The 14,264-nt window shown below is 40.6% G+C and overlaps 1 protein-coding gene across 4 annotated transcripts in view; it reads right to left on the reverse strand.

Annotated features, from left to right (window-relative positions):
* Positions 1–753: 753 nt before the first annotated feature.
* Trpc6 (transient receptor potential cation channel subfamily C member 6) overlaps positions 754–14,264 on the reverse strand; it is a 103,764-nt gene continuing 90,253 nt past the window's right edge. For 2 of the 4 annotated variants that reach the window (XM_076926092.1, XM_076926095.1), the window contains 6 exons: positions 13,352–13,547; positions 12,143–12,346; positions 10,491–10,565; positions 3,550–3,633; positions 2,005–2,080; positions 754–1,073 (listed from right to left, as the gene is read on the reverse strand). In XM_076926092.1, coding sequence (XP_076782207.1) covers positions 922–1,073; positions 2,005–2,080; positions 3,550–3,633; positions 10,491–10,565; positions 12,143–12,346; positions 13,352–13,547 — 787 coding nt within the window. In that variant the 3' untranslated portion in view covers positions 754–921. The remainder of the gene's footprint in view (positions 1,074–2,004; positions 2,081–3,549; positions 3,634–10,490; positions 10,566–12,142; positions 12,347–13,351; positions 13,548–14,264) is intronic. The other 2 variants (XM_076926093.1, XM_076926094.1) reach the window with 2 other exon arrangements.

A 14,264-nucleotide genomic window follows, 5' to 3' on the forward strand; every position in this document is an offset into this window, starting at 1 on the left:
ATAGTAACTTTTAGTCGCAATTTAAAAAGTCACAATAAAGAACTTTTTGAGTATTCGCATTAGTTCCAAAAGAAGGCAAGCATGTTATGTACGCATATACACACAGATTTACATAAACGTGCGCGCACACATACACATATGTACTCGAACAGAGGTGCGCGCGCACGCACACACACACACACACACACACACAAACAGAGAGAGAGAGAGAGAGAGACCATGTTTCCTTGCCAAGAAAACCATTTTCATTGTTAAGTGTAATGTTTTTAAACAGGTGAGGCAGAAAATCGAACACGGGCTTATTTTGTTTTGATTTTTAGACATGGTCTCATGTAGCCCCGAGACTCTCACCGTGTAGCCAAGGCTGACGTTAAGTGCCAGACCTTCCTCTACCTACCAAGTGCTGATCTGACAGGAGTTTGCTACCACACCAGGCTAAACAAAGTTAGAACAGGCAGCATCAATTATATTAAGTACCTAGATGGTGGTTACAGCACACTTTAAATTATTTTCTTCCATATTCCAAGTCAGAAGTCCCCAGGTGAAAGCACAGGCCTGAATTCACTTTGTCAGGGGATCTGCACAGGGGCTCAGGGGACAGTGTAGACACACCCTAGGCCATCTGAGGCCCATTCCCGAGCAGACAGAGCAGACACTCACACCAGCACAAGAGTTGCCCTCCCCCTGCCCAAGAAAGCTATCCAGAAAACACGCTCCAAAGAACTGAGCAGACTTTTCAGCGTATCAACAATCTTTAGCCTCAACAATGCAATTTAATCACCAAAAACATTGATATTGGGACTCTAAATGATCCAAGTTATCAATTAACATACTCTTTATCATTGGCACTTAAAAAAATAAGTCAGAAAATAATATGGCTTCAAGTGGAGAAATAAATATGCATTTCTGTGGGGCCCTGCATTATCTGTGGCTTTCCTCCAGTTTTGGCTCTAAAGACAGTCTCTCCCCAAGTTTTCTAATGAGTTCTGCTAGGTCTTCTGTGTTCTGTGATTTTTCTTCAAGGAGTTCGTAACGGAGACTTGAGATGTCTTGCTTAATTTCCTTCAGCTCCCCTGTGAAGAGAAAGAATAAAAAGAAATTAACTTTCAATAAAAGATGAAGTTAACTATGAATATAAAATGCAAACCAATAATTCTAGGTTAGGATAAAGACAGTCCTGGCCGTGTTCTGAATCTTTTCAAAGAGAACAACTTACCAATCAGGAAAGGGTTTCTATTTTCTCAGGCAAGAAAAGTAATTGCGGCAATATTTTAGTTATCTGGAGACTCGGAGAGTTGTGGCATCACCCTTCACCTTTCCCGGGCACCTCCAGCAAGACCCCATAAAAATTACAATGTTTCATGTAGGAGGTGCAGTCTCTGCACAAAGAGCTTGTTCCCTCTGTTGTGTGCCTCTGATGGTTGTGGTCACAGCTACTATTGATTGTTACTAGACAAGATCTAGAATGGCCTTGGAGACTGTCTAGCATCTGGACCAGTAAGGGAGTTAGGTGTGAGGGACCAGAGTGAGTGCCATGAGAAGATTCATCAAACCTGGGGGCTGCACCAGTCTTTGGCAAGGGTCCCAGCGGGACCAAAGGAAGCTTGAGCCCAGAAAAGCCACCCATTTCCTTCTGCTTCCAGACAGCAGACATAGTGTAAGAGCTGCCTCTCGTCCCTCCCACCAGCGCAGTGGACTGTCCTCTCTCACTGTGCTTCTCCAGCATGGTGGACTATCTCCTTAAACAGTGAGCCAGAATAAACTCTCTCTTCCTTTAATTGCTTTGTGGGGCATGTTGCAACAGCAGTGGGCAAAGCTACTAACACAGCCCGAGAGAGCTTATTCTCTACGGCCTCCTGAGGCTCATCCACCTCGCCCAGCTCTCTCTCTCTCTCTCTCTCTCTCTCTCTCTCTCTCTCTCTCTCTCTCTCTCTCTCTCTCACCTCCACACCTGCACACAGCCCCAGCTCACACAGGAAAGCTTTGTCCTTAAGGTCAACTCACCTTCGTTCACTTCGTCACTCTCCTTATTGATCTGGGCCTGCAATACGTATCTTTTAATGAGTCTCTTCATGATTTTCTAGACAAGACAAGAAGAAATCCACTTCAGCATCATGTTCATGCAAATCTCTCGTTTGGAATAGGGTTCTGGTCTACCTGCCTTTGGAAGTGATGGTAACCAGAGGTCAGGTAAGATTATCTCTCGAGCAGTGCACAGCTCCATATTTTATTTTTCTTATGAAAGCCTCTGCCACGTTACTTGGGCTAATAACTCAAAAGTTAATTCTCAAAAAGAGGAAGACCATAGAATAAACATTTAATTCTCTGTGCTTCTTCTTGTATTATTCGAAAGTAAAGCTTAGACTTCCTGTCAGATAGGCCAAAGATTTGTGCAGAACTCTTTGAGGAAGGAAGGAAGGAATTAAACAATGTCCAGTCCCCCACCCTACCAAGAATTGTAGATACTTTTGATTGTATAGTTGCTTTAAGAACCACCAGTTTCAATCGAATAAGGTTTTTCTAGTGCCTCGGATTGTGTATAACCATAAATATATATTAAGAGTAAATTAATAGGGAACAACTGTAGAGAATGTTCTTACATTACTACACCAAAACTTACTACATAAAACCCAAATAAAAAAGGTAATTAATATAGTTCTGTGCTGAAGAAATTCTCATGAGAATGTAGTTTGGTTCATAGATACAATGTTTTTAGCACTGTAAAAATCATTTTAAAAAAATACGTTTTAACAGTGTTACTTACAAAAGGAAACCTTAAGTGTCCATCAATAGTGAGGTTTATTTTTACCAAATTTTCATTTACTTATATAAAGAATAAATCCATTGATAGTCACAGGAATATGTGTCAAAGTGAAAGCACCCAATATGAAACTCTTCCATCGCTTACTTGTACTTAATGCGTATAACATGCCACATATATTACAGAACATTAGCATATGTAAAACTGTATAGATGCATACACATATATAAGCAGCAGATAGACTATTTACAAATAGGCCATCGTTATTTCACAGTGTGAGAGTGTGAGGTAAATTTTGCTCTAGTTTTACCTTAAAACCTTTAAGATTTTCACCTAAAATCATGTGTGTATATGTGTATCTATGTGCACATATATGCACAAGAGTGTAGGTGTCCTTGAAGGTCAAAAAAGGAGGTCAGATGCCCTGGAGCTGAAGTTACAGGTCATTGTAAGCTGCCATGTGAGTAACAGAAACTGAACTTAAGTCCTCTGTACGAGCAGTCTGTGCTTCTAAGTTGAGTCATTTCTCTAGCCCCTCTTTCTTGTTTTGTAAGGTTGGCCATCTACAAAGAACCCAGGCTCTAAGCTATGTGATCATCCATTTACATATTCCCCACTTGGAAAGTACCAGGCATATGGTAGTTACTCCATCAGCACATCTTAAATGGATGCAACCTTTGACGTTGAAAAATATCCTGACACTTCATTTTAATTTAACAAAGTTCAGACCTTGAAAGCCTGAACTTAACCAATAGCTAGTTTTCCATCTTGAAATACTTTGTGCTTACCTGATATTGTCTTGGAGGGTTACTGAAACTATTTAAACGGAAATCTTCCGAGCTCCTTGTACTTGACTGTTTGTTGTGTGCCAGCTACAAAGAGAATTAGAAATTCTACTTTAATTTGTATTGTCAAGTAATGTGTGAGAGATTATTAGTTACACACGTGAGCTGATAGTCTACTGCATTCAGATGAGCCTATCTGAAATGTATAAAGTATATATACATACATTTATAAAGTATATAAATGTATAAATGGCGTGTATAAAGCCATTTGTCTTAATTCCATAGTACTTTGTTTTATATGATATAAGGATTGGTCCTGAAGAAGTCTTCAGTCGCTGCTGCTGCTGGAGACTGTGTGTGGAGCTCCTCAGGCTTTTGTGGCTCTCACTCCTAAGAGTCACTTTTTACCCTTGCAACAGGTAGCTGTGTGGTACAAGGGGAAGCAAACATGCTGGGGACTTGGTCCTGATGGTGTCAACATCTGCTGATGAGAACACACCCACTGTCTGATTGCCAAACCTGCACCTGCCCTAGACGCTCACCAAAACACCAGGGGCCTCACCAAACAGAACTCAGATGCCACGGAAGCTCTAATGAGCCTGTTTCAATGCAGACATCTGAACAGTGTCCCCTTCCATTGTACTTGTCACTAAACTCCCATTGTGGCAGCACTTTTAAAGAAAGAAAATGAATTTTGGCAACATACACTAAATGTGGTAACCAACCACAATCGAATGCTAAGATGCTGACTGAGAACTCTTTGATGCATTTTTTTTTTCTAGAAGAAAATATTTTTTTTACAAATAAACATGAGGGTCGAGCAGTGGTGGCGCACGCCTTTAATCCCAGCACTTGGGAGGCAGAGGCAGGCAGATTTCTGAGTTCGAGGCCAGCTTGGTCTACAGAGTGAGTTCCAGGACAGGCAGGGCTACACAGAGAAATGCTGTCTCGAAAAACTAAAAAAATAAAATAAAATAAACATGAGGGCTTGAGAGAAACAGAATACTTCCAAATCTGTACATTATGAGGATAAACCACCTTCCAATGGAATAAAACTTCTCCAACAGTCTGCGGAGTCATTCATGGCTTAGATTCCCTAATGACATCTGAGCAATATGCCTGGTTCCTAAGCCCTACATGTTGATAGCAGCCTCCCTACCCCATCCGACATCCTCAAATTCTCTAAATCAAATGAATCCTTGTGGAGAAATTGCTCCAACTAACAGTTCATAAGCAGGCAGGTATTAACTCATACCAATTCTTTCCTCGCTAGTTCTGCTTTGAAGATATAAATATGTTATTTCATAAAATAATAATATTGTTTTCCAACACATCAAAACAACACAACAAATAGTTATTTGGAAATTGAATCAGGCAATGAATTGTGTAAGAGGAAATGTACTTAATGTGCAAAGAGACATTGTTACCACTTGGTGGCACAAAATCCTACTTTATCATCTGGTCCCGTGCTCGGCTGCCTAGCTGGCTCTAGACCTAGAGAGCTACACAGGAGCAGGCTTGTCCTTTAGCTCAGACAAGGAAATTCAATTGCCGGTATGAAGAATATTTACAATTTTGCGATGTAGGCACAATAGAGGCACAAAGGACTGAGTGCAAGCTTTGTTCTTAATAATCTGCAAATATTCATCCTCTCCAATTCAGAACAAAGCATGAACTGCTCTTAAAAATTAATTAATTAAAAATTAATTAATCTTTAATTAGATTTTGTGTAGTTTTGGAAGATACGGAGATCAAATGCATGAGGCTGCACATGCTAGGTAGGTGCTGTTCCATGAACCACAAGCCCAATTCTGCACGCAGAGAGCCCTGAAAGTCTTCTTGACCTTCTAAGGATTAAATTACCAGTGGCCCGGAAAAATCAAGGAAATAAAAAGGTGGAGATGATGTAGTCAGGCCTCACCGAATGCAGATGTGAGATGGACCGCTGTGTGCATTGCTGATACGCCTTCTGTTTTAGAACTAAGTAGCTGTGGGCTTGGGTTTCAACTGCCACTTGTCTAAAACTGGAATTTAGTCAAAGTATTTTACCTATCTGAGCTCAGAGACCTCAGGTGCAGAATGGAGAAAATAATATTACAAAAGAAAAGATGTGTGGATTCTGCAGCTAGGAATGGTAAGTGCTGCGACATCTCTTGTTGCTATTATTATACATAATCACACAACGCATAGGTATGTTCTATATGGTTTGAAGTCTGTTCATAAACAGTTCTGATCTAGTTGCTCCGGGGATACTTGGCAAACATTGCTTTTGATTCGTGTGCCCAAGCTCATGACTAAGTCATTTAGAGAATTACACAGTACTATTCTCCCATCATCTCCTAAGTCTTGCCTTTCTTTCCTTTAAACAGGTTTTTACCACATAGCCCTGGGTAGCCTAGGACTCATCCTGTACACCAAGCTGGCCTTGAGCAGCAATCCTCCTGCCTCTGCTACCTGAGCATTGCGATTAGAAGCATCGGCTCCCATACCAAACTTCTCCCGAGCTTAACGAGCACATATGTTTCCAGAACCTTCTGTTATATATTAATGTAAAAAGGAAAGACTGTGAGTTCTTACAAGATCATGTAGAGAGGCAGCTCTGCATTTCTTCTGCTTGCTTTTTTAGATGATTTACTTTTCAGTAGCTCCTGCCCTACCCTACGTGGTGGCTAAAACCACAAGTCCTAGATATAGACCCAGAAAAAACAAAACAAAACAAAACAATATTCTCACAGAATCCAGGGCAAGGCAAACTACCCCAAAGGCATGAAACCCACTGTGACATCAACAGCATGACAGTGACCTGTTCTGAGACAGGAGCAGAGCAGGAATTTAAAGCATCACTCTGCATTAGCTGGTTTATGTGTGTAATGGTGAACGGCAGAGACTGATTTTCAATTACACTCTTCTTTGGTACTATGTGTCTGAAAAGCTGATACTATCCTCCATCACAGCCAGCAGGTACTCGGAATAAAGCATGTGACTGACAATAATGAAAAGGTCTTCTCAGTTAGTTGGGGAAAGAACTTTTACCTGGCTCACCCTATTGATTTTATGGTAAGCCTGCAGGAAATGAGACAAGAGCATTTTCATAGCTAATTAAAGACTGTAACTTCCAAGCAGTCAGAGAGAGATCTGGATGAAACACAAACTGCCATCCCAGAGGCCAACTTTAAGAGAAAGAATGAGCCAAGATATTGAGTAATGAAGACCGAACCATGAATGTTTGAACCTGGACCTATAGGAGAAAGTCACGTTCCCAGAGGAACTTCCCTCAGCAACACTGGGAAAAGGTTATTTTCAATATAAATGCCTGATTTGAAATTATGTTTTTCAAATAAAACCATTTGAAACCAGAACCTCACAAGATTAAAAAACGGGGGGTGGGGATTAATGTTGATTTTATCATCCAGTAAGCAAGTGTCGAAGATATATCCAGAATGGGACAGGTCATGTCACTTGCAAAATAAGGGGCTTTATTATGACCCATTCACATGTGTATCATGGGCTCTGCTCATTCTCTTCTTCGTTACCCTCTCCCACTCTCCATCCACACACTGCTTCCCTCAACACTGAGGGTTCGCTTATCTATGAGAGAGGAAAAGTCACAGAGATTGCCTAAAAGAAAGTCAGCCCAATTCCACAGAGGTTTGGGGCGAGGGGTGGGAGATGTTCTGTATGAGACAGAGCACCTAGGACCTAAAGAATACAATCATAGCAACAGAGGGACAAGGTCTCAAAGGTTCTACAGCTAGAGGCTCCCAAATGATCACAAAATTACCACTGTTTCTTGAAGAGAGACTTGAATGCCACATGTCTGTGGCTGCCACAGAATACAACCACATGAAAAGGTCTTATTGTTAAATTGACATCAGAATCAACATCTCACCCCAAACTCCACAACTGGATCAACTAAGACGTCACCTGTGCTACCTAGACATTTACACCCTCTTCTTGGCCTGGGACCAGTTACCATGCCATGACCAGTATGAGCTCACCAAGGAAAAAGAGTGAGGAGGCACTAAGACAAAAATGGCACAACATACATGCCACCTCATGCCTTGTTTCAGAGTTTATTGTTTCTCTTAGTCTTCCTTTGAGTCTGTAGTAACTACAGTAAGGTACCAGCCTCAGAGTTTCATGCAATTTGTGAATATTCTTAGCATAATGTAATGAAAAAATAAATATAATGATGTGTGTGTGTGTGTGTGTGTGTGTGTGTGTTGTACTGCCAACAGATGCTAATGTTGGTGCCATTCCCCAATTAATGTATGCTAGCTTCGAAATGGCATGATGATTTTCCATTATCATGACTGTTTTTCCACTTACTAATTCACTTATTTGCAATTTTTTTCCAGACACACCCATTTACATTATTCAGCTGGACTCCTTTCATTTTCGGTTCATATTCTTTCTCTAGAAGTTTAGGCTTAGTGTCAGTTCAGTCTTCACACATGACTATCAAATGTGTGTTTGTGTTTGCTCTTGCAGTGATAATAAAAACAATAAGTAGCTAGTCCATCTCAGATACTATCATCAGTACTTTATCTACATTAACTGAGTTGATGTTCCAAACACGTCTGGGATGGCAGTGTTTGCTGTCTACATTCTACAGATGAGGAAGGAGCCATCCTGGTAGTGTTTCTAGCATAACTCTTACAGCCATGCACTACCATGAGGAAATCCTTTATAAATACTTAAATGTTCTCTGTGTTTTCAAAGTGTTCTTGTCATAGCATCAACACAAGCCCAGGATCAGGAAGCGTCTGCTGTGAACAGATAGTAAATACGTCAAAGTTGTGAGCCACGTACTATTTCTGCCAAATTCTTCCCTTGTTTTTTCTATAATTCTTTAAAATGTAAACACACCCTGACACACAAATGCACACACTGACTTACACATGCCCACACGTACACACACACACACATGCATACACTCATATGCGTGCACACACATGCATCTCACACACACTCGCATTCATGGACACATTTGCATGCACATACATGCACACTCACACACATGCACACACATATACATACACTCACATGTGCACACAGATATGCATGGCACACACACACTCACGTTCATAGACATACTCACACGCACGCACACACACACACACACCATGAACTCTATCAGTCAAAACAAAAGCAAGCCGAAGACCAAGCACAACTGAAGTGAGTGCTTTGTGAGTTCCTGCCACTCCCCTCAACTAACACACCAGCTCACCACAGAGAAGTGGACCTTGGGATGCTGTTGAAAACATTACTTCACTCTATCTCTCCCCTATCTGTACCACTTGAAAATGCCTGATGTCTTGGCCGGAAGAAAAACACCATTCCAAATAGCAGGACTCAGCCAATTTCTCACAGCCTTGATGGCCACTGCCCGAGTGTTGAAGGTTACTTTTACTTTACCTTCTACTACCTCACTTGCAGCCCCCTGCTGCAAACTAAAGCCTCAGGCTGCAGCAGGCCTCATGGTTTCCTGGGTGTGTCACACGCACGCCTCCTTCCTACTACCCTTCCTGCATGGGATCCTGTTCCGTGAAATTTCTTCGAGATAAAAATTTCTAATCGGAGTAAGGCTTCTAGCCCTAGGTGCTCTCAATCTAGGCCTGCCCATCAGGTTCTGATTTAAAGTGGAAAATGATTGACAGACTCGTGGCTGAGGTGGTACGAAAAGATCCTGGGAGACTGGGGATCGTGGTCATGCAGACCTTGAGACTATCTGTGCTTTGGTGTGGGACCTAAAATATTCAGTTAAAAGCAGACCGCAGTGGCCTCCCTCTTGGCCTTTGCTTTCCTTGGAGCAGCTGCGCAACGCATTTATAGCCAACCAGAATAAGAGAAGTGGCGTAGAGGTGCTTTTGAGATTCAGCTAGCTAGCCATGCTTCTTGGTACGCATTCCTTTCTCATACCTTAACAGGGAGCGAAATGGAGAGAGGTAAAGCTGTCATCTTGTGTCCTTGACAAGAAAACTCCAGGAGAAACAGAGCCACTCACCCTTAACAAGCCCCACATGCTGTCTCACTGGGGCAGGTTAAACGAGAGGAGAAAAATGAAAACAACTGTCTTGCTTCACCCATCAAGATTTGGCTTTTTATTGTGGACGAGGGAACATAGAGCCTTCCTGACAAATTGCTCTCTGGATTTGCTTAGTTGAGTTTCTCTTTAGTGTCTGTTGGAACCCTGCGTCCTATGACTAACGAGGAAGGGAGTAAATACCCTTATCGCTGAGGATTTGCTGTCTTCAATTTAGGAAGCTGGTGTATCTCAAGACACCAAGCTCATTATGAACTGTACCTGTCACAACATCTGTTGAATCCTCACGGTACCTTTGCGAACAGCTTCTTGCTGCCTGACAGACACCTCTAGCTGTGTTCTCTTCACTTGTGCTTCAATGTCGTTAACACTTAAGGTCCAATCCAGTGCCTCCTACCTAACATTAGCCTTGTACCTCACTCCCCATCAGTCCCCACAGAGTTAAGGTTAACAGATCATTGAAGCATACACTAATTTCCTTTTGCAAAAGAAAATAGATGCATCCTCACGTCTCAATTACAAAATCCTTGAAAGTTGTCGCAGTAGCTGTTAATAATAGTAATTTGGCTGCTATCTATTTCCTTTACTTTTTAAAATGTGCATTGGTGCTTTGCCTACATTCATGTCTGTGCATACCCAGTATATGTGGAGTCCAGAAGAAGTCGTTGGATTCCCTGGGACTGGAGTTACAAAAGGCTATGGGCCACAATGTATGTGCATAGATTTGAACCTGGGTTCCCTGGAAGAGCAGCCTGAATGCTTAACCATTGGGCCATCTCTCTAGCCACTGCTACCCATCCCTTACCATTGCTTTCAAACACTGGTTCTTTTCTCTGACAAGATAACTCCTATCCTGGGCAACCTAGGTGTGGCTTCCTAGCTTCAAGTATTAACTTACTTGATTTTTGTCAAGTGAAAATTTTGAAAGGTCTTCGTGACTTCCCAAAATTCCAAATTTCTTTTCTTCATTTCTCTTTAAAAGATAGATATTAAAATGAGTCCAGTAACATGGCCAACTTTTACTCTTCAATCAATATTCCAAAATCTACCTGCTCTAACTCCCCAGCATGTTTTAGTGACAGAAATATATTCTTTTTGAGTTTTCCTTTTGGCAAGTCTTTGGACATTTATTTAAACACAAATTTTTCTCATATTACAAATCTTATCGAACCTGACAACTGTATATTTAATTAAACTGAGTAAAGGATATTTTTCCATTAATCCACTGACCCCTATAAATCAGATATATGGAGGAAGGCCATAGATGCATGTTTTCTCCAAATTTATAGGTACCTTTACTTAGAATTCTAAAATCACTTTCTATATTGATTTGATTTAATCTCATCAATGCAGATGGAATTTTGGTACTTAATGCTGGTGAGAAAATTTGAACACATGGAACTTGTCCCTGACTCAGAGCCCCACACAGCTGGAACAGCTATTGAAAAGTGTTTTCCTTCCATCCAGTGACAGCCAATGGTAGACTCTTAACATTTCGAGACCTCTCACATCATTCTGTTCTATGGGCCAACCAGTCTAGGGAGGAACTTCGCTGAGTTCCTACTGTCAGACATTCATAGTTTTCTGACTGGCTACAGTTACAGGGGTACCCTACTTTCTAAGATTATCTACCTCTCTTCTGGGTAGAACTTATCATTATGAGTTTGTTCTTTGTAAAATTCAAATTGAACTATTTATAGCTTTTTCTCGTTGCCTTACATCTCAATTTTTGAGGAGACAAAAAATGTCTATAATCTCTAACCAAATGAATATTCTAAAAAGATTCTTGTTCCTTTCGAACTCCTTTTTTTTAGAAGAAACTGACAGCTACCTTAATTATTTGCATACTCTCCATGCACAGCTGTCCCCACCCTGACCCATCTCCCCTGGAAGTAGCTGGAAACTTAACAGTGATCCTTGTTATGATACTCAGCAGCCAAAAAGGAGCCTTGTGCAGGGTACACATAGCACTGCATATGTGTTTGAGATACAGCCCAACATACAGCACGCCTCCTACCCCATCATCTGAACACTACTCTTGAGCCGTTCTTTCTTGATATCAATTTGTCTGCTGGGATTCTTATTTTTAGTCAGTAATCTTAGACTTCCTTCATCAAGCACCTTGCTGCAGACACTGGTCTCCCACACTGTGTGTGAGCAATCATTCGTGAACTTTGCAGTGCAGACATTATGTCAGAGTGAGCTGGGCTCCTATCAGCTGTTCGTAACTACTGACACTTCACTAACAGTGAAGAGGAATCTGGGCATCAAGAGCACAGTAAGGCTCCAAATACTCTCACTTTCATTATCTATCAGACAATGCATTGATTTAGTTACATTTCATAAATTTTTCTTACACTCCTTTTTGGTAGGAATTGTCCAGTGTGTTCTTGTTAGTCAAGAGACCAAGGAGCACCATATATGTAGTTACAAGGAGTGAGAATAGAGGGACATCGTTTATTCATGGACAGCTTCATTAAAGGGGTATGCTCAGTAGTTACCATGATGAGGGCAATTATGACCATAGAGTTTATTGAACAAGCCAGTCACCTTGTTCATCTCTGCATCTTCTTGGAAGCCTTTCTTATGACCCCGGATGAGCTCAGACATCCATTTCTTAAATTTCAATAGGAGATAAAGCAGGGACTTTGGACTTGGCACAAGATTGAACGGGACAGGAAGTGTTCTTCCCTCCTCAAAGTAGGAAAACCACAATTTGGCCCTTGCAAACTTCCACTCCACATCCGCGTCATCCTGTACAAATAGATGTGATGGTTCAGCGCGGTAACAGAATTATCACGTTCTTGTATCAGTACATGGCTAAAGAGAAGAGGCAAAGGCCCTTTATAAAGGGCCTAAGACTCCCAAGACCGAGAGCTCTGCAGTACACCGAGGCCACATTCCTTCTGAAGTCTGCTTCAGACTTTACTAGGCTTCCAGGATAACTGATCTCAAAACTCACAAGTGTTTATAAACATTGTGCAAGATATCAGGTATATTTTCTTGAACTCTGAAGAACCCTGTGAAAGGTTATTCTTCACTCACTCATTCATTCAGGGTACTTCTGGAATACAAACACACACAGTCATCGCCAACTTGAGAAAGGATTAATTCTGAATATATCTCAAAAATATATTTGGACAATAATATTCTAAACAATTTTTCCTTATTTGGTATTGTTATTTTGAAATGGATTCTTACTGTATAGCCCAGGCAGGTCAGAAACTCATGTTAATCTATCTGCCTCAGTCTTACAAAGGTTGGGATTACAGGCTTGGACGACAACATCTGGCTGTTGGTAATAACCGTTGACTAAAATAAGAATTCATCACTAGGCACAGTGGCACATGGACCCAGAAAGTAGAGGCTGGAGGACCAGGAACTTGAGGTCATTGTCTGCAATGCAGCAAGTTTTAGGCTAGCTGGAACTACAAGGGATTCTATCTCCAAAAAAAGTAAAACACCAAAACATCACAAAAAAATAAAAGTTGACCTTGTTGCAGTATTTTAAGTTTTAAGAAACAGTGAAACATTAGACATAACTACCCCTTGGATTTTGCTGACTCAGCATACCCCATCAATACTGTGTTTAAGAGCAAGGTTAAACTCTTAAGAATTCCTTGACCCACATTGATCAGACAAGCATGGAAAGCAGAGAAATAACAAAGCAGGCAGAATCTGCTTCATTCCATTGATTATTGATCCTTACAGTACTTGAAAGATACAAGCATGGACTATATGATTATATAGATTTCATACCTCAATCTCCTGGAATGAACTGTTGATCATAGCAATTAACATATTTAGCAAAACAATGACCATTGTGACATTATAGACTCCATACAGAACGTAGCCAATGTTTTCAATGAACTTGTGATTGTAGTTGATGACCACTGACTTTACTTCAGAGAGACCAAATATAGCCCAGAACAGTGTCTTAAAACTTTCCTCAACTCTGAAGAATCAAATAACAGAAAGAAGAATATGAGAAAATATATAAAATACGTAATAATAACATCATAATAAATCAGTTGTTCCAATATTTTTACAAACTACTAGATACTCATGAGAAATCAGAATTGCCTGAATTTTTAAGTTTCCCTTCTGTAAAATGGGTAAAATAGCAGATCTGGGTTCATTGCAAAGAACTGTGAATGAGAAGCGTATACCTTGAGGTTTAGCATTAGATAGACAGTAAACGCTATGAGATAACTTCATAACTAACAGACATTTGTATTTAAATGATCAATGGATTTGGCAAAATTAAATGAATTGCTTTAAAAATACAACTTGTTAGAATGATTTTAGTTTCTGGTTCATCTACACTTCTATTCATGCAAAATAAATAGAAAATAATAATATATCAGGAAATATGACACTATAAATATAGACAGTGGCACCAAAATTCCTGGGATGCCCTGGGAAAAATTATGATGCTATATGCATAATGGCTTGTCCAGAGTTGAGTCCATGTGTTTACCTCAGTTGGTTTAATTTTCCCTTTAAAAATGCACTTCAGAAGAATATGAAAAACAGTAGGCTCCTCCTGAGATGCCATTTGTCATGTGACATGGAGGCTCTGATGTTTAAGACATCCATTATAGCACAATGTGTGTGCGTGTGTGTGTGTGTGTGTGTGTGTGTGTGTATGTGTGTGTGTTGGAGGTGACAG

This window comes from Arvicanthis niloticus, chromosome 27 (assembly GCF_011762505.2).
Source record: "Arvicanthis niloticus isolate mArvNil1 chromosome 27, mArvNil1.pat.X, whole genome shotgun sequence".
In the NCBI taxonomy this organism is placed as follows: Eukaryota; Metazoa; Chordata; class Mammalia; order Rodentia; family Muridae; genus Arvicanthis; species Arvicanthis niloticus.